Below are 24,426 nucleotides of genomic sequence, written 5' to 3'. Positions count from 1 at the left end.
TTTAAGTTCACTAATTTAAAAATGATTTTAAATTAATTGAAATTAAATTTAATGGTATCAAACGGCTTTAAATTTCTCAGCATAGTTGCCGCCGATAGCCTCGTGGGCAGCATGGCAACATATAGCGTCGTTGTGCTTCAGGCGACCCGAGTTTGAGTCCCGGCTCACAGACCTTTCCTGATCCCGTCCCACTCTCTCTCTCCCACCTCGCTTATTGTCCACTCTATACTGTCTTATCATAATAAAGGCAAAAATCACCAAAAATAAATCTTAAAAAAAAAAAAAAAAAAAATTATCAGCTAAATTTAGTGTTACTGCTCTCTAGTGATATTTTGGAGCTTCAGCAGAGAGGAAGGTCAATGAATAACAGCTTAAAATATAGACCACTTTTGGGTGATAAGCTAGAAAGGCCCAGTCCCCATTCACTTTCATTATATGGAAAAAAACAGCCAAGATTGTTTTCAGAACTTCACCTTTTTTTCATGGAGGAAAAGAAAGTAATGCAGGTTTGGAGCAACATGAGGGTGAGTAAATGATCCCTTCAATATTTTATGTGCAAAAGTGCAACAGAACATGATCTCAACTGTGTCTGTTACACTGGCGAGGAAACCAATTTGATCTTTAGACCATGACTTGTGCTTGAAGCAGTGTCTTTGTTAATTCGTTAACTTTTCAGCTGCACTTAACTTACCACATTTGTTTGAATTTGTTTGTCCTCACAGTTTGCGATGAACACAAGGAGTTCAAAGATATGAAGCTGTTCTACCGTTTCAGGAAGGATGATGGAACCTTTCCGCTGGACAGTGAAGCCAAAGTTTTTATGAGAGGCCAACGGATATATGAGAAGTAAGTGCTTTCATACATCATTACAACTCTGAGAGTTTGTTTTGATCCACTTGTTAAACATTAACATTATCATATATTTCCTCTTCTTCTCATCCATTATTGAGGAAGAGGTTGTTAAAGACAACGAGCAAGGTAGTTTCCTCTCTACTGAGTTGTACCGCTAAAACAGGATGTGAATCTGTTGATTTTCATGTGCGACACGAGTCTGTACATATTGATTTTGAACATGTGGAGCCTGTCCGGTAAATCAACAGTGTCCATAGAAACAGAGTTTTCAGGCAAATCGAGCATGCTGTTTGTTCCAGTCGGATACATTTAGAAGTGGCTGCTCTACCTGTGAGTTGTTGCCTGCTAATGTAGCTACGCACAAAACCACACTGTCTATAAATTTACTATAAAGATATATAAAAGAAAAACCTTTAGTGGATTTTTATTTGATTTAATATTACTTTTAATGATTTTTTTTTCTTGTCCTCCAGTATAAGGTTTGAGTAGGAAGTACGGCCGGAATTACTTCAAGCAATTCAGAATCGGTTCTTTCATTTGGGAGACAATATTGGTACTTTAAGTAATAAGAATTTTTTGAAGGGTGAAAAACTTCCTAATATTTATTGTGTGTTGTTATTTAAGTTGGTAGTGGCTATATCTTATACAGATATTTTTTTGGTTTTGCTCTGATCTTAAAAAAAGAGAGATTATTGGGGATTTTAGTCCCTTATTATGGTTCTGCATGATTCATACACTGATTGATTGGATTGTGAAATGTTACCTAGATTTTTTTTTTTTTTTTTTTTTTTTTTTAGAGCTTTGGTCAAGGGGGTCCTGACATTTTTTAAAATGTCATTACTTTTATATTTTTATTTTACCCTAACCTTTGCCCTGTAAATGTTTAAGCTCTATTGAAGGTTTCTTTGAAAGACTTTTTGGTAGCATTTAGTGAAATATTCTCTTTTAACGTAGAGTGAAATGTTCGATGCAAGGTTAATCTGAGCCAAGAATGGTTAACCCGTCTTGCAATAGCAGCTTGCGTTTGCTCTGCGATTATGACCAGGTTGAGGCCGGTCATAGCAGCATGCTGTGCTGCATCGTAGACGTTTCTCTGCGGGCTGCCCTGCTCTTGCATAACAGGAAGATGAAGTCCAGCGGGAGACATCTGTCACACCAGTGTGCTTTTATGTAATCACCATGGACAAATTTATGCTTATGGTCAGTATTTGCAGACTTTGCTCTTAGGGAAGCTTGTTTGGTTTGTTTCCCCATTATCGCTGAAGAGCTCAGTCTGCTTAATGGAGCATAATTATAAAATGTTTTTGAGAGTAAATAGTACTCTGTCTGACTGTTCAAGAACTACATAAGAAAATGGTCAGGAATGTTTTGGGATCTGTCTCTAAGCAACTGTGATTAGCCTTTGTGAACAACCTTGGTATTTTTTTATGCCTTCCTGGTGTTGTGGAGATTTTAAAATGGGTTGTTTGCCAGTGTTTTCAGTATACAATGTGGGCTTGGGTTACTAAAACCAAATGTTATAAGAGGAGTATGGCCCCTTAAATGGCTTCAAGAACTTCCTGATTCAGTGTTTATTCAGTTTGTTCCCTTTTGTCCTAATGGAGATCTTTGAGATGTCGAAAACATCTGTTAGCATCTGGTTCCCTTTACTCACAGACGTCCACATAGAATTCAGCTATTGTAGAAATGCATGCAGAAACAAACAGAGTGAATAATGTCTGTATGTACTGGTATTTATAGTATATAAATTATATATTTATATAATTATAATGCTTAAAGGAACTCCTAAATATCATATCAAGTGTTAAAATATAAGGATTTTTTTCCACTTCCCCGGTAACATTTTAAATGGCCCTACCCCCCAAAATGTTTACATGGTATCCTTTAGGAACATGTGTGTATATATATATATATATATATATATATATATATATATATATATATATATATATATATATATATATATATATAATATATATAACTTTATTTATATATTTTCAGTTTAATGTAATATATAATAAATAAATATTGTAATACATTAGTAACATCTGTCTCACATGGTCCATCAGAAGTTATTGTAATATCATGATTTGTTGCTCAAGTAACATTTCTTATTAACAATATTGGAAACAGCTGTGCTGCGTTATGTTTTTGTGGAAACCAAACCATAATATATTTTTTTCTAGATTCTTTGAAGGGTTAGTTCATCCAAAAATGACAATTCTGTCATTAATTACTCAGCCTCTTGTCGTTCCAAACCCATTCGTTCATCTTCGGAACACAAATTAAGATCTTTTTAAGGAAATCTGAGAGCTTTCTGTTCCTCTATTGACAGCCTTAACTACCATTTTCAAGCTCCAGAAAGATGGTAAAGGCATCATAAAAGTACTCCATGTGACTCCAGTGGTTTAACCAGTGGTGCAAAAAAAAAAAACCCATAATTTACCATTTTATTTACAAAATATTAATCTCAAATTCGCTTTCACGAGAGAACCACGACACAAGCATGTTACATTGACACGAGAGCAGACATAATAGTGAAAACCGATTAATATATTGTTAATAAAGTGGTAAATTGTTTTGTTTTGTTTTTTTGTGCAAACAAATCACAAATCACGCTTTATAAAATTGAGGTTAAACCACTGGAGTCACATGGATTACTTTTTGCGTAGTTGCGTAGGCTATCAGTGGAGGGACAGAAAGCTCGGGCTTGGAATGACATGAGGGTGAGTAATTTTCATTTTTGGGTGAACTAACCCTTTGATATAAAGTTTAAAAAAGGCATGTATTTGAAACAGAAATATTTTGTAACATAAATTTCTTTATTGTCACTTTTTCAATTTAATGCATACCTGCTAAATAAAAGTAATAACTCTTATTTAGTATTTAAAAAGTATTAATAAATAAATAAATAAATAAATAAATAAATAAATAAATCTCACTGACCCCAAACTTTTGAACAGTAGTGTACAGTACAAGAGAATTTGCAAAACAACATTAACTTGCCTAAATGGGGCAAATGACAGTTCCATCAGCTGGTCCAGAACTCTCTCACGCTGGGACCGGACCATCAGGCCACCCTTATTATTGAGCTCTGACATTGTTTCTCATGACTTGACAAGACTGCAGCACTAAGCAATATTAAGACAGAGAAACATAACATCTCTGTCACAAACATACTATGCAACGAGATCTGTGGTTTTACTGTTAGCGGAGCATTCAGGATATGGTTATGGTGACCTGCTAACAGAATAGCAAGATATGAAAGAATGATAATCAAAAATGGTAAGGGGCTCAAATCTAGGTCAATGTCACATATCTTTTTCTGCAAAAGTCAGTCATTAATATATAGTTGCTAAACAGCAAGCAGTTTGAAATCACTGTTTGCCTTGAAAGTCACACAAATAGACTGTATGTACATGGCAAACATCTAATACGCAGGCTCATATTGCTGGCGCAGCATGTTGCCAGATATTAGGCCATTTGTGCCCTTGTTTGGCCCATACAGATATTTGCTCAAGCTGTTTCAGCTGCTTTCTTGAGGATTTTGACCCGACTGGCCTGCATTTGTAATGTCCACTGTGCATATGTTTCCATCATAAATGATCAGTTCTGAAATGGTCCTGACATGTTGGGAGAGTCAGCACAAGTTTCTTCAGTTGTTTCTTAGTAACTCACATTTTCTCTAAAGACTTGTATCTCTCAAGGCAAGATATTTAGCTTTGGTTGTGCACTGACAGATAAAAATCGAGTCTTTGTCAATGGCGCACATGAAAGCGTTTGATTTTGACCCGTCAGGACCTGCCTTTAAATGGCAAGAATGTAACATTTCTTGAAAGTTCTGTTGCTATTCTTTTGTTGCATTTAGCAGCACTGTTGAACTTTGGCCTTGTTTTAATGAAAATCGCTTCTCGAATCATGCTGTTTTGTGGTGAATGATCTCCTAATTATATACGCAATGAGTTTGACATTTTGACATTTGCTAATAAGTACACTGTCTCTCTCTGCAGGTTGATGAGCACTGAAAACACTCTGCTAGAAACACGTGAAGAGGAGGGTGTGACTTATGAGCGGACACTGGTGGCCTCAGAGTTTATCGACTGGCTCCTGCAGGAAGGTGAAATGCCCACCAGAGAGGAAACAGAGCGGTTGGGACGCAGACTGCTGGAGCATGGCATCATTCAGCATGGTGAGCACATGGACAAAATATATGAGCAATATCACGAGTAGCCGTGCCATATAGCTGTATATCAGCATGGCTGTGATTTGGCAGCCTCGTGCTGTTTGATATTGCGTTTATACAGTACAACAGTTTGATGGCACGTGTGTGTATATAAGTAAGAAACAACAACAGATTGTCTTTAAAAACCCTCTTTTGTGAGGTACTACTTCCTTCCACAACTGATTCAAATCTCAAGTTGACAGGTTGACCAAGCCTCTGTTACAAATTCGAAAACATCACTATAGAACTAGTAGTTGTTAGTAGTTAACATTATGAAAACTGGTAAAACCTTTAGGAACTTAAAAAGATAAACCAGCAAAATTCCTAATATTACTTCCAATATTTCCAAATTATGTTCATTTTCATAGAGCGGGCCAATATCGTGACGATTATTTAAAATCAATCGAGAGAAGCAGATATCGTTATCGTGATAAAATACGATTAATCGTGCAGCCCTAATTTAATTTAATTTGACTTGACATTTGATATTCAACAGTATCCTTGACATTTATTCAACAGTGCTTTTGATCTGCCTGCATTGACACTATTCTTTAAAAGGAAAAATTATATACCAATTATCAATGTAAAGCTGCTTTGACACAATCTGCATTGTAAAAAGCGCTATATAAATAAGGGTGACTTGACTTGACTTGACTAGTAACAAAGGAACGTTGAGTTGCTTCATTGAAACTCATTGTAATATGTAGAATAGTGTATTATGAGAGAGATTAACTATGCGAATGCATTACCTGCATCTAGCTGATATTCTTCAGGTCAATCATAATCACAAAATCAGTTTGAATGTCCGCTGAGGAAAGCGATATCTTTGTCCTTTTAACAATTAAGACATTCCCATGACAGCGCTAGTCAATGCATTTGTCAGTTTCGTCTCGTTAGATGTTGTTTAAAGTAAAAAGAACATCCTTGTTTCAGTCCATTTCAATATAAAAGTCTTTGCGACTGACTGACTCACTCATAAAGACAGTCTTTTCTGCCATCTAATGGCGTATTAATGTAACTTTCACTGAAGTCGAAATCACTAACAGACTCTCTCAATACCAAAAAATACAGCATGTTATTTATATAAAATATGAACAATATAAGAAGTAAAATAGGAAATAAACACTAGAAAACAGTTCGGTAAAATGTACAAAAGTGCTCTAATTAGTGCAGGATTTAATTTCAGTGTAAATAAAGTTATGAAACTTAATATAGGCCTTAAGCCAAATCTATTAGCTCTGGAACAAGTAATAGAATAATAAGACCAAAGATTGTCCATTTGATTTACCCAAAACAAATTATACCTGGCTGAGATGAAGCTGTTCTCTGCGGGTACATGAGCGTTGAACGGTCGCTGACGGCCTGGAACTCACATCTCCGAAGGCAAATAGGCTTTCAAATTTCCAAATAGGCGCTATGTTTACATATAAATCGCATATCTGAGGTCTAAACAACTACATTATTACCTAAAGAAACCTCTTAAAACTTCATTCCATTACAAACTAACAGTAGTATCTATAAAAATATGGTGGGTTTGCTCGTCCGCGATAACACTCACAGCGAGTGTTATGGCGGACGAGCAAACCCACCATATTTTAGAATGCTGACAGCGATTCAAATGGTTAAACGGTTCCCGTGGCGATGCTGGTAGAATATCGCATGGCTGGAAAGACCTCTCAGCCAATCAGATTTGAGAACCAGAACGAACTGTTGTATAAATATATATACAATATATATAGTCCCGCAGCATACACCTTAAAGTGATTGTTACAAACAAACATTTTGGAAGGAAAATGGTAAATATATAAATTTGGAGCACTAAAATACACTAAATCAGACTTTCATCTAGTCATTTAAATTAAATGTAACTTTAAATTCATTGAATAAATCTGAATTTAAGTTCATGGTTTGCTGCATAAACTTAATACTGCACATTAATCTGACAATTGTTTTGTAGAAATGTATTTTCAAGGTTCACTTTAGAGCATATATCATGCAGCCTCAGAAATTTCCTAATCATGAAATACATCATGCTTTAAAATATACATTCATTCAAGTAAATGTACAGTATTATGTTATGCAAGTTATTATATAATACAATGGGGCATGTTTAGTCATGACTGACAGGAGGAAAGACTTTGATGGTCCGCAACAGATGGACATACCTTTAACCAGGCAACAGGCAAACACAGTGTGACACACTAGAATGTCAACACAAAAGGATTCACATGCATAATACACAGCCGTATACACACACCCAATACAGACCTGCACTTACACACACACACACACACACACACACACACACACACACACACACACACACACACACACACACACACACACACACACACACACACATATTGACTACTATAGAACGGAGCTATACCCTATAGTTCAGTCACACACACCAACAGTCACATGGACGGCAGCACAATCGGTGCCCTGTTGAGTCTGATACAGTGTCTTTGTTTGACAGCACCTTTCCTGTCTGATTTCTGCTGACTTTGAGAAATCTGCTAAAGGCATCACAGGCCGCCTCCTCTGACCTCCACCATTCCCACAAAAAAATTAAAACGTGAATGAAATTAAATTGTGGAGAACTTTTCCACACAATTAAGTTAAGCCTTTTGGGATTGCAATTTTTAGTCTTGCACTTAAATTTTAAATAGTTATGCATACCAGATGCAATATAAATGGAAAAAGTAGGATTCAAACTACATACTTTTGTTTCAAAGTCATTCTACCTATACACAGTATTAAAATATTACTATAATATATTACATAAAAGAACTATACATTTAATGGTAACAATTTACAATAAGGTTCATTAGATAACATTAGTTAACTACATTAGTTAACATGAACTAATAATGAACTGTACTTTCACAGCATTTATTAATATTTGTTGATGTTAATTTCAACATTTACTAATACATTATTAAAATCATGTTAACGTTAGTTACTGTACTGTGAACTAACATGAACAAACAATGAACAACTGTATTTTCATTAACGAACATAAACGAAGATTAGTAAATACATTAACAAATATATTGCTCATGGTTAGTTCTGCATTATAAACATTAGTCATTAACTAATGTTTAACTAATGAACCTTATTGTAAAGTGTTACCATTTAATTTTTTGTTTTTACATTTAAGTTTTCCTAATTTTGGCTATTGTTACTTATTTCATGTGTACAACAAGAAATAAATAAGCTACAGTTTCAAAAAATTAAGAGACCACTCCAAGTTCAGAAATCAATGTTAAGTGGTCTCTTAATTTTTTCCATAGCTGTGTGTATATATATATATATATATATATATATATATATATATATATATATATATATATATATATATATATATATATATATATGTGTAGCTTAAATAAATGCTTCCCATGATTCAACACTCCTATATTCTTGTTTCATTCTGTACATCATAACTGAATCAGTGTGTCTGTATTATGTTCATAGGCGTGCAGGTATTACATAAAGCAAACTCCACACCATAACTGAAAAAAGGTTTGTGCCCTGACTTGAATTTAGCTGACACATTTGGATACAGTCAACAGAGCAACACACATAAGCAGATCATAACAGGGCATCTCAGAAAATCTGCTGTTTTTAACTAACAAATCAGTGAAAAAAAAACTGGAGGTGAATTCATCTCTTTTGCCCATGGCGGTAGGGCAAAGGATAGGGTAAAGATGAAAGAAGGGAAAAAACAGGCTTTCAGTCTTTCTGCTATTTTGTCACTTCTTAGCCTTTAGCTGTCAACGGAGAGGCCCCCTGAAGTTGCGTAACTGCCTGAAAGTGTTGAGCTTGATTTTGCACTGCACTGTGTCGAGAAGCGTGTGTAAATCTGTTGTCAGTGTTTCACGGCCAGCCACAGTTGCACTGTGCAGTTGTACTATGAATAAGCATGAAACAGGACAATCATGCTGCACACACAAGCATATGAACTCATTCCCCCCATCAGGGTGGAGACGGCAGTGTTCTCCAGAACCAGAAAGCATGTTCTCTGCTATTCCTGCTTTTGCTTGTGGGTTGAATGTGACTGCATGTGCTCTGCTCAGTGTGTGGGACTTTTGTTCAGGAGGCCTAAAAGACACAGTGAGTGGAGAGTTTAGTTCAGAGAGCTGAGTGACAATTTTTGATTTATTTTTTTTGTGCTAAAGAAGCTCTATAATACTATTTATATTTACTTTTTTTTTTGGATAGAATTTCTTCTGAAAAGTTCAGTGTTTTTATCAGTGTTATTGCAGTTCTTGATCACTATATTTCCCACTATAATTGTGGTGTCTTTATTTGCAACTGGTCATTTAATGTGTTTTTACTGATTGGATAGCTATCCGATTTGTTAAAACTGTTCCATTTACACTTGGCCACATAAATGTGTCTCCGTGAAACATTTGATCTTCAATTCCCGTGCTATATGCAAATTCAACAGAGTTCATGTCAATGAAAGCAACAGATCTGAGCTTTGTTTTATTTATTATCAGCTAATTTCAAGATCAAATACTGCAACAGGAGTGAAAATGGCATCAGCACTGGTAAGATAATTTATTCCCACTACTTTTAATGAAGATTGAGTCTTGAGCCTCAGGCTGCGATGCCAAACTTTGTTTCATTTGCAGCAGTTTGCACATTGGCTTGGAGAGATACTCAGCTACTCATCTGTGGCGAATGAGTGTTGCAATATTGCTGTGGGTTCTGGCTACCAGGAGCCGGTACAACACGCTCTCACACCTTTGTTTTTACCATTTTGGGGGGAGTAAAATGAGACTTCAACAACCAGATGCATTTAAACTTGACAGTTTTGGTGTGAAATGCGTCTCAAACCTCCTGAAGTGATTTGAGTGATAAGATTTAAATCCATCTCAAAAGTATTTTGGAGGGCTGGTCTTTTCACGATTGGATGGCTATCTGATCAGCGGAAACTCAAGAAGTGACCGGGTGTATTTTATGTGGCGTGAGAAAGTGACAAGCAAAAAAGCTATGCAAAATCCGATCATAGCATTCAGACTGCAACAGATTTCCAGAAGTCACATTTGAATGTAGCTTGAAACTGATTTTTTTTTTTTTTTTTTGATCAGACGTCAATCGGATATTCATAAAAATTTTGGATTGACAGTCTGAACAAGGCTTAAGATATCTCTTTGGCATTCATTTAAATTAGACATCAGATTTTATCTTGGTTAAAAGGATGGGACTAATATTATGTAGCTCAAGATCTCTAGATCTGTTACGGTTCGGCTGCTGCTGCTGCTGCTGCTGTTATTACTACTGGTGATAGTTATTGCTGCTGCTGCTGCTGTTAGTCATTGCTGCTGTTATTGCAGCTGGTGTTGGTTATTGCTGATGCTGTTGGTTATTGTTGATGTTGGTTATTGTTGCTGTTATTGCAGCTGGTGTTGGTTGTTGCTGATGCTGTTGGTTATTGCTGCTGTTACTGCAGCTGCTGTTGGTTATTGCTGCTTTTACTGCAGCCGGTGTTGGTTATTGCTGATGCTGTTGGTTATTGCTGCTGCTGGTTATTGTTGCAGCTGCTGTTGGTTATTGCTGCTGTTACTTCAGCTCGTGTTGGTTATTGCTGATGCTGTTGGTTATTGTTGATGTTTGTTATTGTTGCTGCTGCTGTTGGTTATTGCTGCTGCTGGTTATTGTTGCAGCTGGTGTTGGTTATTGCTGCTGTTATTGCAGCTGGTGTTGGTTATTGCTGCTGCTAGTTACTGTTGTTGCTGCTGCTGCTGTTGGTTATTGCTGCTGCTGTTGGTTATTGTTGCTGCCGCTGGTTATTGTTGCTGCTGCTGCTGTTATTGCTGCTGGTGTTGGTTATCGCTGCTGTTGCTGTTGGTTATTGTTGTTGCTGTTGGTTATTGCTGCTGGTGTGGGTTATTGCTGCTGCTGCTGCAGAGCAAGTACGGGACTTGCTACTGCCAATACATACATGACATGCTGCTGCTGTACAATATAGCTACACAAATTACCCATAGCACATCTATACAGGTGGAGCTGGGGAAGGTGGAGGGTTTCTGAAAGAGCTCTGCAGCTGCTACTGCAAATGCTGACAAAGTATTTGAAGTTTGAGCGAGCTGATTGGATACTCACAGAAATTTTTCTGTTCTTTTAAGATAATACATCACTGCTTGTTTGCTCACAAAAGTCTAAATAAATAATGTTTGCAATTTTCTTGGCCGATTCAGGTTTGTTTGTTTTTTCTGTAAGAGTGACCTGCCAATACTGATTTTTGCCGATTCCCATTTTCTTTCAAAGAACTATAATTGAAAACACATACAAACAACTTTTTTCAGTGCAACATTTTATTTTCATAAAAAAAAAACAAAAAAAAACAAGTAAAATGACACAAATAAAATAAGAACAAATAACCAAATTTCAAACAACAGCACAAATAAATGCAATAGAATAAAGAAATATTTTTTGATAGTTTTTCAGGTGGGTGTACAGTATATTCAGGTAGGGAATACTACAGAAATGAAAGTAATCAAATGTAAAGTAACTCTGGATAGTGTTCATTGTTAAAAATGAAATGCAGATTAAGGCTTACAATTAGTTAAAAAAGTTATAAGAGTGAGAACGCACAGCTGAGCCTGTGCCTGTGACACTGGCAACAAAACGGATAGATTCTGATCCAGTCCCTGGCCAGTCGATCAGTGCATCTATAATAAAAATGGCCACTTTACACGTCTGTCACATGGTTCTTGTCTAATTAGGTATTTCTTGGCCAGAATAAGCAGCTAAATGGACCAGACTTTTTGCGGAGAGGCAAAAGACTTTGACTCTGTGAGACCTAGCTATGTAGTGATAATCAGACAATGAGTGAGTGTTTAGCCCATTTAGCTCAGCTCTCTCCCACACACATATGCATTCCTCTGCACCACAAACCATGTGCATCCACTATGCTTCACTGTCCATAACATATATTTGATTTTGCTTGTTTCAAAGTTTTCCAGTTTTTAGGAAAGACTGTTTTATTGCATGGTGATAGCAAAGGAAATGTGCACAGTGGGCACATTATTCGTGTTGGTGGAGCGAGGAATGTCATATTGAATTTTTCCTGCCGCATGTCTTTGAAATATTGCTGAGACTAAAGTAGCAGTGCTGAGATTAGAGACATGGCAGAATAATAACAAAGTAGAGCACTGAACATGGTAATAAAAATGGAAAGTTAAAGCTGTCACATAAAACTAAATACTGTGTTTGAAACATGATGACTCATGGGATATTATGCAAGAAGTGAGTTTAGGATTGCTCTGTGACTACATAGGATTATGGGATGGGATTTTAAGATGGCATGTGCACCTCTTACACAAACACACTCACTCTCGCATACTTAGACTTGGTTAAACTGGTTCTCCTGCTTCTAGCAAATGTAAAAAAAAAAAAGAACTCTTAAGAAGGGACTTAAGATGTTTCTGCTGTTTTTCCACCTCTGTTCTGCCCCTTTCTCTTGGTAAAATAAACCAAAAATAAATGAATAAATAAAACATAAATATAATGTCTATTATACATTTAATAAAACAAAAGCCTTAAAGATACGATCCAAAATAAGGATATTGGTTTGAGTTTTGTATTTTCTGTCTTTCACTTCTAGATTTTAGACTTGTGGCTTGACAGTTCATGTCTTTATTTCCAATAAACTGACATATGACCTCCTTTTTTTCCTTCCCCCAGTTTCTAACAAGCATCATTTTGTGGATGGAGGACTACTTTATCAATTCAGAATGAATTTCCGGCGGCGGCGACGACTGATGGAGCTTTTGAACGAGCGTTGTCGCACCATACCGGAGAACCATGACAGCCCTTTCTGTCTGCGAAAACAGGGCTCCGAGGGGGGAAACACCAGCTTCCTTTCAGGTTAGTCCATATAATAAAGGAAATCCACAGAATGCATTCACACCGGTGTTCATTACACCTAGTAGTTTATGATATTGATTTTTAGGTTTAGTGGACACAACTGTGATCATTTACAGTGGCAGGTAGATAATGAACTTTTGGATGTGGTCTCATGCATTTTTATTTGCTGTTGATGTAGTGCATGTGTAGTTATGGAACCAAAATCAATTTCAATGTTGTAGTAAGGAAGTTGCTGAAATGACTAACTCGTGTTTTGAAAGAGTGCATCATCTGGAAAACATTGCTCTTAATTTGAAGCGTCATATTTGTGTACAAAAATCTAATCAGCTGAAAGTCGATTCAGTGGTGTTAATTTATTTAAATTTTAATAATATTTAATAATTAATTTACATTTTTTAATAATCAGATATATTGCATGATATGCAAGTCAAATAAACAAGCAAATGATTTGCAAATATCAGTATTACCTGACAAAACCCCCTAAATAAAGATAATCCATTGACATTGCATTACATTAACAGTTTAATACAGCATTGAATAGATGTTACAAAAAGCTTTTATTGGCCCTCAGTCCACAGCAGTCCATTTTGATTGACAGTTTGAAGTTCTCACATTCGGTCAGTGCTTATGTGCATTTACTAATGCTCTCTGGTGGAAGTTTATATAATTTGTGTACTGAAAGTAATGAATATGTTCAAATAGGGAAGGTTGTAGTTTCTCATCTGCACAGATGTTTCCAGATCTCTTTGGGAGAGCTGAATATCATCTGTTTTTTTTGTGATGAGTATGTGAAAGGTGAACATGTCAAGCAAGCACAACATGCCCCTTTTGGTCTAGTTATACTCTATTTGAGTTATTTTGTATTAGTCATTATTATAAATTTAACCTCATTTTTTTTAAAGTTCTGTTGATGCTTGTTTAGTTTTACCTTTAATTTAGATTAAAGATTCATGCTCTAGTGTTTTGGCAAACAGTATTATAATAAACAATGCTGCAGTTTAGCCATCACATTGAATAATGTATTACAATAAATGTAAATTTGGTTCAGATCAAGTGTTTTTCAGTATTTGCCTGTAGATTTAGTATCACGCCGTCATGAGTCAGTAGAGGAAATGAGCTCAGGGTGTCTTGGGACTGGGCCTCTCTGGTTCCTCTTTTCAGAGCTGAATAAAATATGAACTGTCATTTTTCATGGGCCTGGGGTGTGTGTACTGTATGTATGGTATGTGTGTTTTTTAACGTATGCAAGTGCGTGAATTTACGTTTTACAACTGTGAATCGGGTAGATTAGTACTACACAGCACTGTTTTCGGTACTTCTTGCATGTTTTATTGACAATATAATCAGTGTTTTTTGTTCTGATGGCAATATAATAAATTTCACAGTGATGTTATGCAATTGAGTGAATTATGCCTTATTTAATGTTATTACAAAATTGCAAACAAATGCAAATAAAATTGCAAACAAATAAATGAATCAGTTTTTCATTTCCAAATAAATGGCAGATTAGTTGAATGATGTTTAAAAATGCTTAAATTAAACTACATTTTTAAGCATAAATTAAAAGTGCAATGTGTACATTTCAGGAGGATTTATTCACAGAAATGCAATATACATAATATACATATACATATACATATACATAACTGTGTTTTCAGTGGTGTATATAGACCTTACATAATGAACCGTTATGTTTTTATTACCTTAGAATGAGCCATTTCTATCTACATACAGCGCTGGTCCCCTTACATGTTAAGTCACCATTTTGCGCCGGCATGTTTCTACAGCAGCCCTAAATGGACAAACTGCTCTACAGAGTGCGTTTGATTGACTAGCTACTCTCTGCTGTCTCAAATGATGACATATTTGTCCTGTGTTGGCCACCGTAGCTTCTCTATATTGCAATTCGCAACCTCACCACTAGATGCTGCTAAAATGTACACACTGCACCTTTAAATAAAAATTATGAAATATGACTACTTTTTAATTCTTACTTTGCATTTCATTTTAAAGTGGCACTCCTAGTTAGTTAGGTAAATAATGTTTATTTATAAACAAACATTAACTTTGGGGTTAACAATTAAAATTAGCTTTATATAAAGCTAGTTTATGGTATGTTTATTTAGCTAACTAAACAGTTGTATAAGTGTTGCTCTTTGTTATGCAGTATATTTTCATCAAAAGGAGAACTCTAACAGATGTGATGCCATACTCTGGACTGTTATTTCAGTTAGTAAATGCAAAAAAGGGATGTTTAGACACCATAACACTAAACTGCATAGGCACTATTGAATCAAGTGTGAATGGTGTTTTCAACAGGCAGAAGTGTTGCTCTGATCTCTGTTTGCTCTCTCACTTCCTCTTATCCAGTCTCTATCTAACGTTATTTGTCTTTCTCTATCTCCTTCCCCTCAGTAAGCCCCACTAAAGAGATAAAGGTGGTGTCAGCGGTACGGCGGAGCAGTATGAGCAGTAGTTGTGGCAGCAGCGGTTACTATAGCAGCAGCCCCACACTCAGCAGCAGCCCTCCTGTGCTCTGCAACCCCAAGTCTGGTAAGAAAAGCCCCCCTTCTGTGCCCAAAGACCCCAAATACATCATTTCAACATAGAAACAATGACACACCATCTTTAAATAAGCAAATCAGGTCAATTTTGATTTCTTGTTGACATTTAAAGTCCCCCTGTGGTAAATATTTTAATGTTGTTTATATGTCTATATGTCTACCTTGTAACTAATCACATCAGCGTGCCGGTGGACTTTAGCATATCATTAACAGTGAACTAGCAGACGAGTCTTGAGAGAAGCCAGGTTATCCCAGTATATTTTTCTGTTGATATGAAAAAACATGTAGATTTAGCAATATGGCTGGTGTATGATGTGTATTATGATGTTATGATGAACTATATGCCTTTCTCCACTAACGTTGTTCAAAAGTTGTTCAAAGCGTTTTTAAGGATACTGATTGTTAGAAGCCAGCTGTCTGACTCGTGAATGTGGACATGGTTTTTGTAACATTAGCAACACATTATTAGCTGTTTGATAACAGGCTAATCATATTAATTTCCATTATGTGTCCGATGTTGTAAAGAGCGATACCGTTGTGCAGCGTTTACCTCAGTAAGTTGACCGAGTGGATCTCTGAGTTGGCGCAAGCGAATGGAGGCGGGGCTAATTTGCACATTCATTGATCCGCGTATAATAAATGAGACAAGGGTGTAGAGATACATTCAAACCATTTTAAGGGATGAAGTTTTTTTTTCACAAGAAAAACGTTTTGGTGATCAAAGATGAGATTTAAGGGATAAAATTATTGACCACAGGAGGACTTTAAGCTTCTTAACCTTCACATTGACATTAGCATACCAAAATATTGAGTTGCTATAACTTTCTCAAAACTATTTTAGTGTTTCGTGGCGCTTTAAAGGGTTAGTTCACCCCAAAATTAAAATTCTGTCATCGTTTACTCACCCTCATTTCGTTCCAAATCTGTTTCTTCTAAGGAACGTAAAAGGAGAAATGTTCATAAATGTTCTAGTTGCTCTTTTCCATGATGGATACTGACTCACTTTTAAGCTTCAAAAAGGGTGCAAATGTGTCATGGAAGTATTTGATGCATGTTATGCAGCTATATACATATTCTGAAGGTATATGGTTTTAGAAGGTTTTAGTGAGAAAAGTCCTAATGTGAACTTTAAGTATAAGCCAATAAAGCTTTTCTCATGAATGTACAAAGAAGAGCTATGGTAGATGTCACTTTGAAATGTTTTATAGCTCCAAAACACTGTATGTTTCTCAAGCTGCAGGCGACTAAAGGCACCCACACATAATCTAGCTGATTCCGACAATTCTAGGTAAAGTCCTGATTATCTTGATGGTTCTGTAGATTATCTTATCAGATTTCCTGTGGTGTGAGGGGTGTTAAAGGGATAGTTCACCCAAAAATGAAAATTTGATGTTTATCTGCTTACCCCAAGCACATCCAAGATATAGGTGACTTTGTTTCTTCAGTAGAACACAAATGATGATTTTTAACTCCAACCGTTGCCGTCTGTCAGTCAAATAATGTGAGTGGATGGGAACTTCATCTATGAGTAAATAAACATGCATAGACAAATCCAAATTAAACCCTGCGGCTCGTGACGACACATTGATGTCCTAAGACACGAAACGATCGGTTTGTGTGATAAACCGAACAGTATTTATATCATTTTTTAACTCTAATACACCACTATGTCCAACTGCATTCATCACTCGATTCGTTTGGTCTGATCGCGCTCTGACAGCGGCAGTGATGTCTCGCGCATATACTTCAATGAGTGCAAGGCATCACTGCCGCTGTCAGAGCGCGATCAGACCTTACTAAGGAGTGCTGAATGCAGTTGGACATAGTGGTGTATTAGAGTTAAACTGAACAGTATTTATATCATTTTTTATCACACAAACCGATCGTTTCGTGTCTTAGGACATCAGTGTGTCGTCACGAGCTGCAGAATTTAATTTGGATTTGTCTATGCAAGTTTTTTCGACTCTTATTGATAGAGTTCCCATCCCCTCGCATTATTTGACTGACAGAAGGCAACGGTTGGAGTTAAAAATCATCATTTGTGTTCTACTGAAGAAACAAAGTCACCTACATCTTGGATGCGCTGGTGGTTAGCAGATAAACATCAAATTTTCATTTTTGGGTAAACTATCCCTTTAAGAGTGAATCTGCTCGGAAGTACGATCTCAAAACGCACACTCTGTAGATTATCACTTGGAACGAAACGATACCAAATCAGAGAGCAAGATGAAAGCATAACATGACTTCATGCAAACCTTATCTTTTTTTTCTGTGAATTTTCTGTAAAAAGCAGTCAAAATACTATTATCACCATTTCTTCTTGCCCGTCGTCCGCCATGTTTGTTTACTCTAAAGTCACATTACCCGTGTTCACGGTCCGAAATCTGGTTGTTTGTGAATGGAATCAGTTAGCGTATTGTCTTGGTCACATTGCGGCACTCCACACTCTATAGGAACAAAAGCAGATACAGTAGACATCTACTATGTTTCTTAAGAGCTCCGTGGGTGGGGCAGAAGTTTGTATGTATGTGTGCTTTCAGGCCATAAAGCCACATCAGCCTGTTCTCCCTCTGTTCCGTTTGGCCGTCCTCCACTGTAATTCTGCTGGTTGACAGTAATTCTATGAGGCGTCGACCATGTAGTTCTCATGAACTTCTCCACCCTTCTAACAGGGATTCTCCTTGTTAACGTTCTACTAGCAGGATGAGATAATAAGATTATATTCAAAGGAGTAGATCGAGAGGTTAAGATCAAATTGGTCTCTTCGGCAGTGTAACAGTTGAGAACCTTGTTCTACATTTACACATTGAAGCCTAAAGCATACTTTAGTTTTGAGAGACAGCCTTTCAAAAGGGCTTTTCACACTTCACCTAAACTCTTTTTTGTAAACCCTGCTTTTAACCTTGTGTAAAGAAACGTTTCACACTTGCAATTTAGTAGCGGGCTTAGCACTGCTTTTTACCCGGGGTTATGAAATTCTGCTCCGTTTTTGCAGTGTCACATTCTAACCAAAGGCAACACGACATGCAATAAAAGGCATCTTTTCCATGTTAATCAGACTTTTTGTGCCAGACTTTTCATGATGGCGATGCACGACAAGCTACAGGGTATTATATTTTAGAAACAGGTTCTATTTCTGCAATGTTGCAGCTGGAACAACAACATACAAAGTATGACAATGATAATCTTAGGTACTGATTATGTACTTTATTTAATTTTAAAATAATTTATTGTGAGTTTGAATATCATTCTGTGTGACCTCATTCATTCAGTCATACTGAATGTGACAATGGATAATTCACCTCAGATTCATGCCTCATATTCATGTGCATTGGGGAGTCACGGAAACACGTTATTTCAGCATTTGATGGAAAAAATGTCAAGAGACATTAATAGTCCGAAAATCCATTCAGGAAAAACTAGATAGTACAGTTGCCAATATATAATATGAGGATGTGTAATGCTAGAGCCTTTATGTGTATAGATTGTGTGCTGTGTTTGTCCAATCAGTGACACTGCAAATATGCATTTCTCACCAGAAATTGACCTATAATATAATAATAAAAAAATTAAAATTATGTGCACATGCTTATCCTTCCACCAAACCTCCAAAATGTGATATCAAAGTGGTATGGACTCAAAACATGGTGAGACAATGCCAGTTTATATATATATAATATATATATATATATATATATATATAATGCAATAGAGAGTCATTTGGACCACTTTATGGTGATTTTTTTTTTTATTTTATTTATTTTTGTCATTTTGAGATGACAGCCTCAGTTTATATTCACTTTAATCAAAAAAGAGTAGCTAGGATATTCTTAAAAAAATATCCTCTCAAAAAAAAAAAAAAAATCTTACAGGTTCAGAATAACATGAGTGAGTAAATAATGACAGAATTTTCAATTTGTTATCTCACATTATATTTAAGTACTTGAAGTTGCCATCCTGATTTCTTTAGGATATTTTCCATCACTGCCTCGTGATTTGCAAATAATTAAAAAATAAATAAATATATAAATAAATGGAGCTGATTGTAACATGCATTTTCTTATTTTATGTCTCTATCTTTTTTTTTCTCATTCTTTCTTCCTTCTGAGTATATTTGTGTGGAGTAGTAAACTCTCTGACCCATAAAAACTCTCAGGCTGAGAACTTTGAACAGTTGTAGTACACGCGTAGTGTCTGTGTGTGTGTGTGTGTGTGTGTGTGTGTGTGTGTGTGTGTGTGTGTGTGTGTGTGTGTGTGTGTGTGTGTGTGTGTGTGTGTGTGTGTGTGTGTGTGTGTGTGTGTGTGTGAGAGAGAGAGAGAGAGTGAGAGAGAGTCTGGCAAGAACACATAGTCCCCTTCAGGAAAGGCAAGGAGCACAGCCAGCAGGCAGAGAGAGACAGAGGAACATTTTATACACACACTCAGAGTCATCCTCCTCCACCACCAAATTAGAACATTGGCCTCCATGACGATCCAAGGCGAGTCTGAAGCATGCCTGCAATGAAGCATTCCACACCTACCACATGACTCGGTCTTCATTTCACCACAGCACAGCTCCCTCTCCATATTCTGCCCCGGGACAGTGAGGCCCACTGTTAAAACCAGACCTGTTTTTTTGTCCAACAACAATGTGGATCCAAGATGCAATCTGTCATCAGAGCGTTTAACGTTATAACATGTTGTACATTTTAAATGTGCTAGAGAAATAAGCTGCTTTTCCAGACGTTGCGTTTTTTGCTTGTGTGTTTTACCGGTGTGTAAGGAGACCCGCATGCTGGGTTTAGCAATGCCATTGCCTGCCTCTGATTGGTCAGTTTGCTCATCCAATCCTGGGATTACTTAGCTCTCCACCCAAAATTAATGAAAGCAAAATTAACTTGAGAGAAAAAGTATAAGAGAGAATGAGAAAAAAATACTGAGGCTCAAACATATACTTATACATTTTTTTTTTTTGGCATGTTATCATAAATATCGAGTCTCTCCCTTTCTTGCACATGTACACACGCACACACACACAAACACTCACACAGTCGCACACAAACGCATACACACACACACACACACACACACACATAATCCTTTCTCCCTGCTTAAAAAGGATGTGGCATTGTGTGTGAAAGGTTTCAGGCATGTATAGAGTGACTTCTGTGAATGGAAAGGCTCTGGCCTCTAGAATATGCAGAAAAAATGCCTTTCAAAACAACTCCTTATAATTTTTTACAAAGCCTTACAATTCTTACCGACCCCAGAGACACACACACACACACACACACACACACACACACACACACACACACACACACACACACACACACACACACACACACACACACACACACACACACACACACACACACACACATTTATATATAATATATATATATATATATATATAATATATATACACTAAAAGAGAAACACACACACATATACACAAGTTTTTGAGAGCAATCATTATAGAAACTATGTAATTTCCTTGATTCTGTAGTCTGGATCCTGGATTGTGACCAAGTGGTTCAGAGTTTGGCTCACTTATTACATTACTGATGAAGAGATCAAACTGATTGGAACCACTTATATGCTAGATTAGTCCATCAAAGTGATGCCACAACCTCATTACTTCATTAAACACAAACCTTCAGTGCTCCATTACGGCTTGATAACTCTCTCTCTCTCTATCTCTGAAGAAGCACATGTTTTGTTTCAGGATGCCTTTGTGTCATTTTTTTTTTTTTTTTTTTAAATGAAGGATTGTGGACTACAGTATTATGTCATGTGAGGAGTACAGTACTGTAAATAGTGAATCAAACTCAGTGTTGTTGCAGTAAATAGATAAACTGATCCTTTTACATTATGTGTTGAATAGTCACATGTTTTTACGGTCATGAAAATGAGCCTAGAGTTCATGACTGAGGAACACTGTGTGTGTATATCTTTACAGTGCTGAAGAGACAAGTGAGTCCAGAGGAACTTCAGGCTCCTGGTGGACCTTACATAAAGAAGACATTCACAGTAAGACAGACACACACATGCCAAATGTGCACAGGCTCCAAGCTCTAATTGCATAATTTACTATGTTTGATTCTGAGAATCCATTTACAGGGAGGAAAAAGTTCACAACTAAAAATAGCAAGAGGAAGTTTTTCTTCAAATGCATGTGGAAATGATTTTAGCCAGCAGTTTAGGATCCCATGAAAGCTGAAAATGTGTGACTTCAGCTGTCAAATATCTGGACACGACATGAATTTTCAATGATTTGTTCCACTGATAGTGTCTGTGTTGTTTAGATTTGGCAATAACAATGTTATATAATGTATTACATTCATTAAAATGAAATAAATAAATAAATAAATACAATTAAATTAAAAAGAAAAAAGAGGCTGTGTAAGTGTCTGAACTAGAGCTTAATAAGTTAATGTGCTTGGATGTATGTGTTTGCAGATTGTGGGAGATGCAGTGGGCTGGGGATTTGTGGTGAGAGGAAGTAAACCCTGCCACATCCAGGCAGTGGATCCCGGCGGACCTGCAGCAGCAGTGGGAATGAAGGTACGGCATTCATCCTGCAAACTTTTATTATAGTGAGAAAATGACATGTCCATATTGTTCACATTATATTCTTATTCTAAAAAGGGATGCACAGATATTGAAATTTTGCCTTAAACAATAAGTGAGCAATTATTTTCATATGATAATGAGTAAATGGCCACAACCCACTCCTACATGTGCTCACGATTTACCATTATTTGTTGAATTTTCATGGGGAAAATCACATTTTAGTAAGACTCCATGTGATCGGGAAGCTTTGTGTGAGGGTGAAGAATTTCCCCATGCAGATTTTGCATCGAGTTCATTAGTCACACGGATTCACCGCATTTACCCAGGGCCATGACCACCATAGACATTGCGGGAGATAAGTCCCCCCCAGTATTTGAGATTCTCGATGCTGCTCTGCTGCACACCATTACACACTGCTTTAATTGTTGTTATAGGATGACAAAAAGTTTTCAAATTTACATTTTTAAGCTGGTCTGCCTCAGTAGTCTAGCAGCTGTCAAAATGATTGAGATGGTCAGTCAAATCAAAGAAGGTGAGCCTTACTTTTCATCTAAGACGAGTTTGAATTGCAAAGCAATGGTTTCATTTTAATGGTGAAAGAGTGCGTTGTAAGATGTAAGTAGCTAAACATTTAAGATTTGACAACTGTTTTATGATAGAAAAGTCAAATGACCGACAATAACTAATATCCAGTGATGCAAACTACTCAACCTTTTTATCAATGTTTTGAATTGAAAATATACTATAATTTTTTGGACCCACCTCAATTTTCAAGATTTGGTTTACCAACAGAAAGCTGCTTGGATTGAACGTGACATCTCTGTGCAAGTTGTATTTCACACATTACTACGTTATTGACCATAGACAAAGACCTTTTTTGTTGAAATTTCTCTGACCACACTTTTAGAGGTAAAGTTTTCTTCAAGAAACACGGTTAGAATTTGACCATAATATATTGCCATCCCTTTAAGGTAATGCTTGATTATAATCCAAGAGATAGAGATGATAGAGTTTACAAAATACCCAACCTCTTCAACCCATTCAGTCATTTAGGTTTGACCTTAGGCACAGTACACTGAGTGGAGTGATCATAATGTCCTCAAGTCCACTCAAAATATAGTCTGTTTGCCAAATGTTTTTTTTTTATTTTTTTTTTTATGTGGATCCAAGCTAAGACACTTAATGTCTACTGGGAGTGTGTATTTGTCTAATTTACTGTAGTGGCAGATGGAATAATACCTGCCCTCCCTCCTCTTTAAACAGTTCTGCATTCAGCATTCATGACCCTAATATACAGCAATAATGAACCATTACTGTTATGCAGCTTAAAAAAAAACACTTCTCCCTCTGTGTCACTTCTAAATGCTCAGTACATAAGGTCATGTTTGCAGACTGAACTTATGTGCTCAGTGTGTTTCTGAGGTAAAAGTATTGTGCTATTTAAAGACAACCTCTGAGACCATAATGTTGCATCTGCTAAATTACACCACTTTGCAGCTCTTTTTATTGCAATGAACATTGTTGCAAACACAATTAATAATTTTTTTGGGCCAAGAAAAAATCTTCTTCTTTTTTTGCAGGTACAAAGCATCTTTTTGTACCTGCATCAGCAAATTATTCGCAGACATTTTAAGCAATGCCGCCCCCCAATGCCGCCCATGGTTCTGTGTATCACTACACAACACCCTTAGCAACCACTCTTAGCAATGTAAACTGTATGTTCTCAACTGATATTGTTCATTGAATTGAATAATAAAAAATCAGTTTAAATAATCTGAGATGGGTTTTTCTCGTGACTGACACCGCTAGTCAAAGCATTTGTTAGCTGCGTCTTGTTCTGTGTTCACAGCAATTCAGTCTTTTCAATATAAAAGTCTTTGTGACTAAGTGAATCACTCATAAATACAGTCTTGCCGCCATCTAATGGCGTAAAAATGTAACTTCTGTTGCTGTTCATGGTCAGGGATTTTTTTTTTTCCGGTGGAAGGAAGGCTTTTAGTGATTTTACTTCATGAAGATTGCATTGAAACATATTTTTTGACTTTAATATTTGTATTGTGTGGTAACCGTTTTATAAAAGCAATAAGGTACTCGAGGCTAGTGCTGTATCGTGAATAAGTCATGGCTGAAGGGGTTGCAGCCACTTCACGCTTCACGTCACGCCAAACCACGCCTTTCAGCGGTGACTTATTCACGATATAGCACAGCCTCAAGTACCTTATTGTTTACTTATTATATTATATTATATTATATTATATTATATTATATTATATTATATTATATTATATTATATTATATTATATTATATTATTTTATTTTATACAATGATTACTCCATAAAAGGTAACTC

General features: G+C 36.4%; 1 protein-coding gene across 2 annotated transcripts in view; it reads left to right on the top strand.

The window, feature by feature from the left end:
• The window catches only part of deptor (DEP domain containing MTOR-interacting protein), a 39,634-nt gene that overhangs the window by 10,035 nt on the left and 5,173 nt on the right, over positions 1-24,426 (top strand). For both annotated transcript variants that reach the window (XM_067402660.1, XM_067402652.1), the window contains 6 exons: positions 723-846; positions 4,863-5,041; positions 12,776-12,958; positions 15,374-15,511; positions 21,464-21,534; positions 21,964-22,068. In XM_067402660.1, the coding sequence (XP_067258761.1) occupies positions 723-846; positions 4,863-5,041; positions 12,776-12,958; positions 15,374-15,511; positions 21,464-21,534; positions 21,964-22,068 (800 nt within the window). The remainder of the gene's footprint in view (positions 1-722; positions 847-4,862; positions 5,042-12,775; positions 12,959-15,373; positions 15,512-21,463; positions 21,535-21,963; positions 22,069-24,426) is intronic.

This window comes from Chanodichthys erythropterus, chromosome 2, assembly GCF_024489055.1.
Source record: "Chanodichthys erythropterus isolate Z2021 chromosome 2, ASM2448905v1, whole genome shotgun sequence".
Classification (NCBI taxonomy): Eukaryota; Metazoa; Chordata; class Actinopteri; order Cypriniformes; family Xenocyprididae; genus Chanodichthys; species Chanodichthys erythropterus.
The sequence above is the reverse complement of the archived record's forward strand: the minus strand, read 5'-3'. Positions and strand labels throughout refer to the sequence as shown.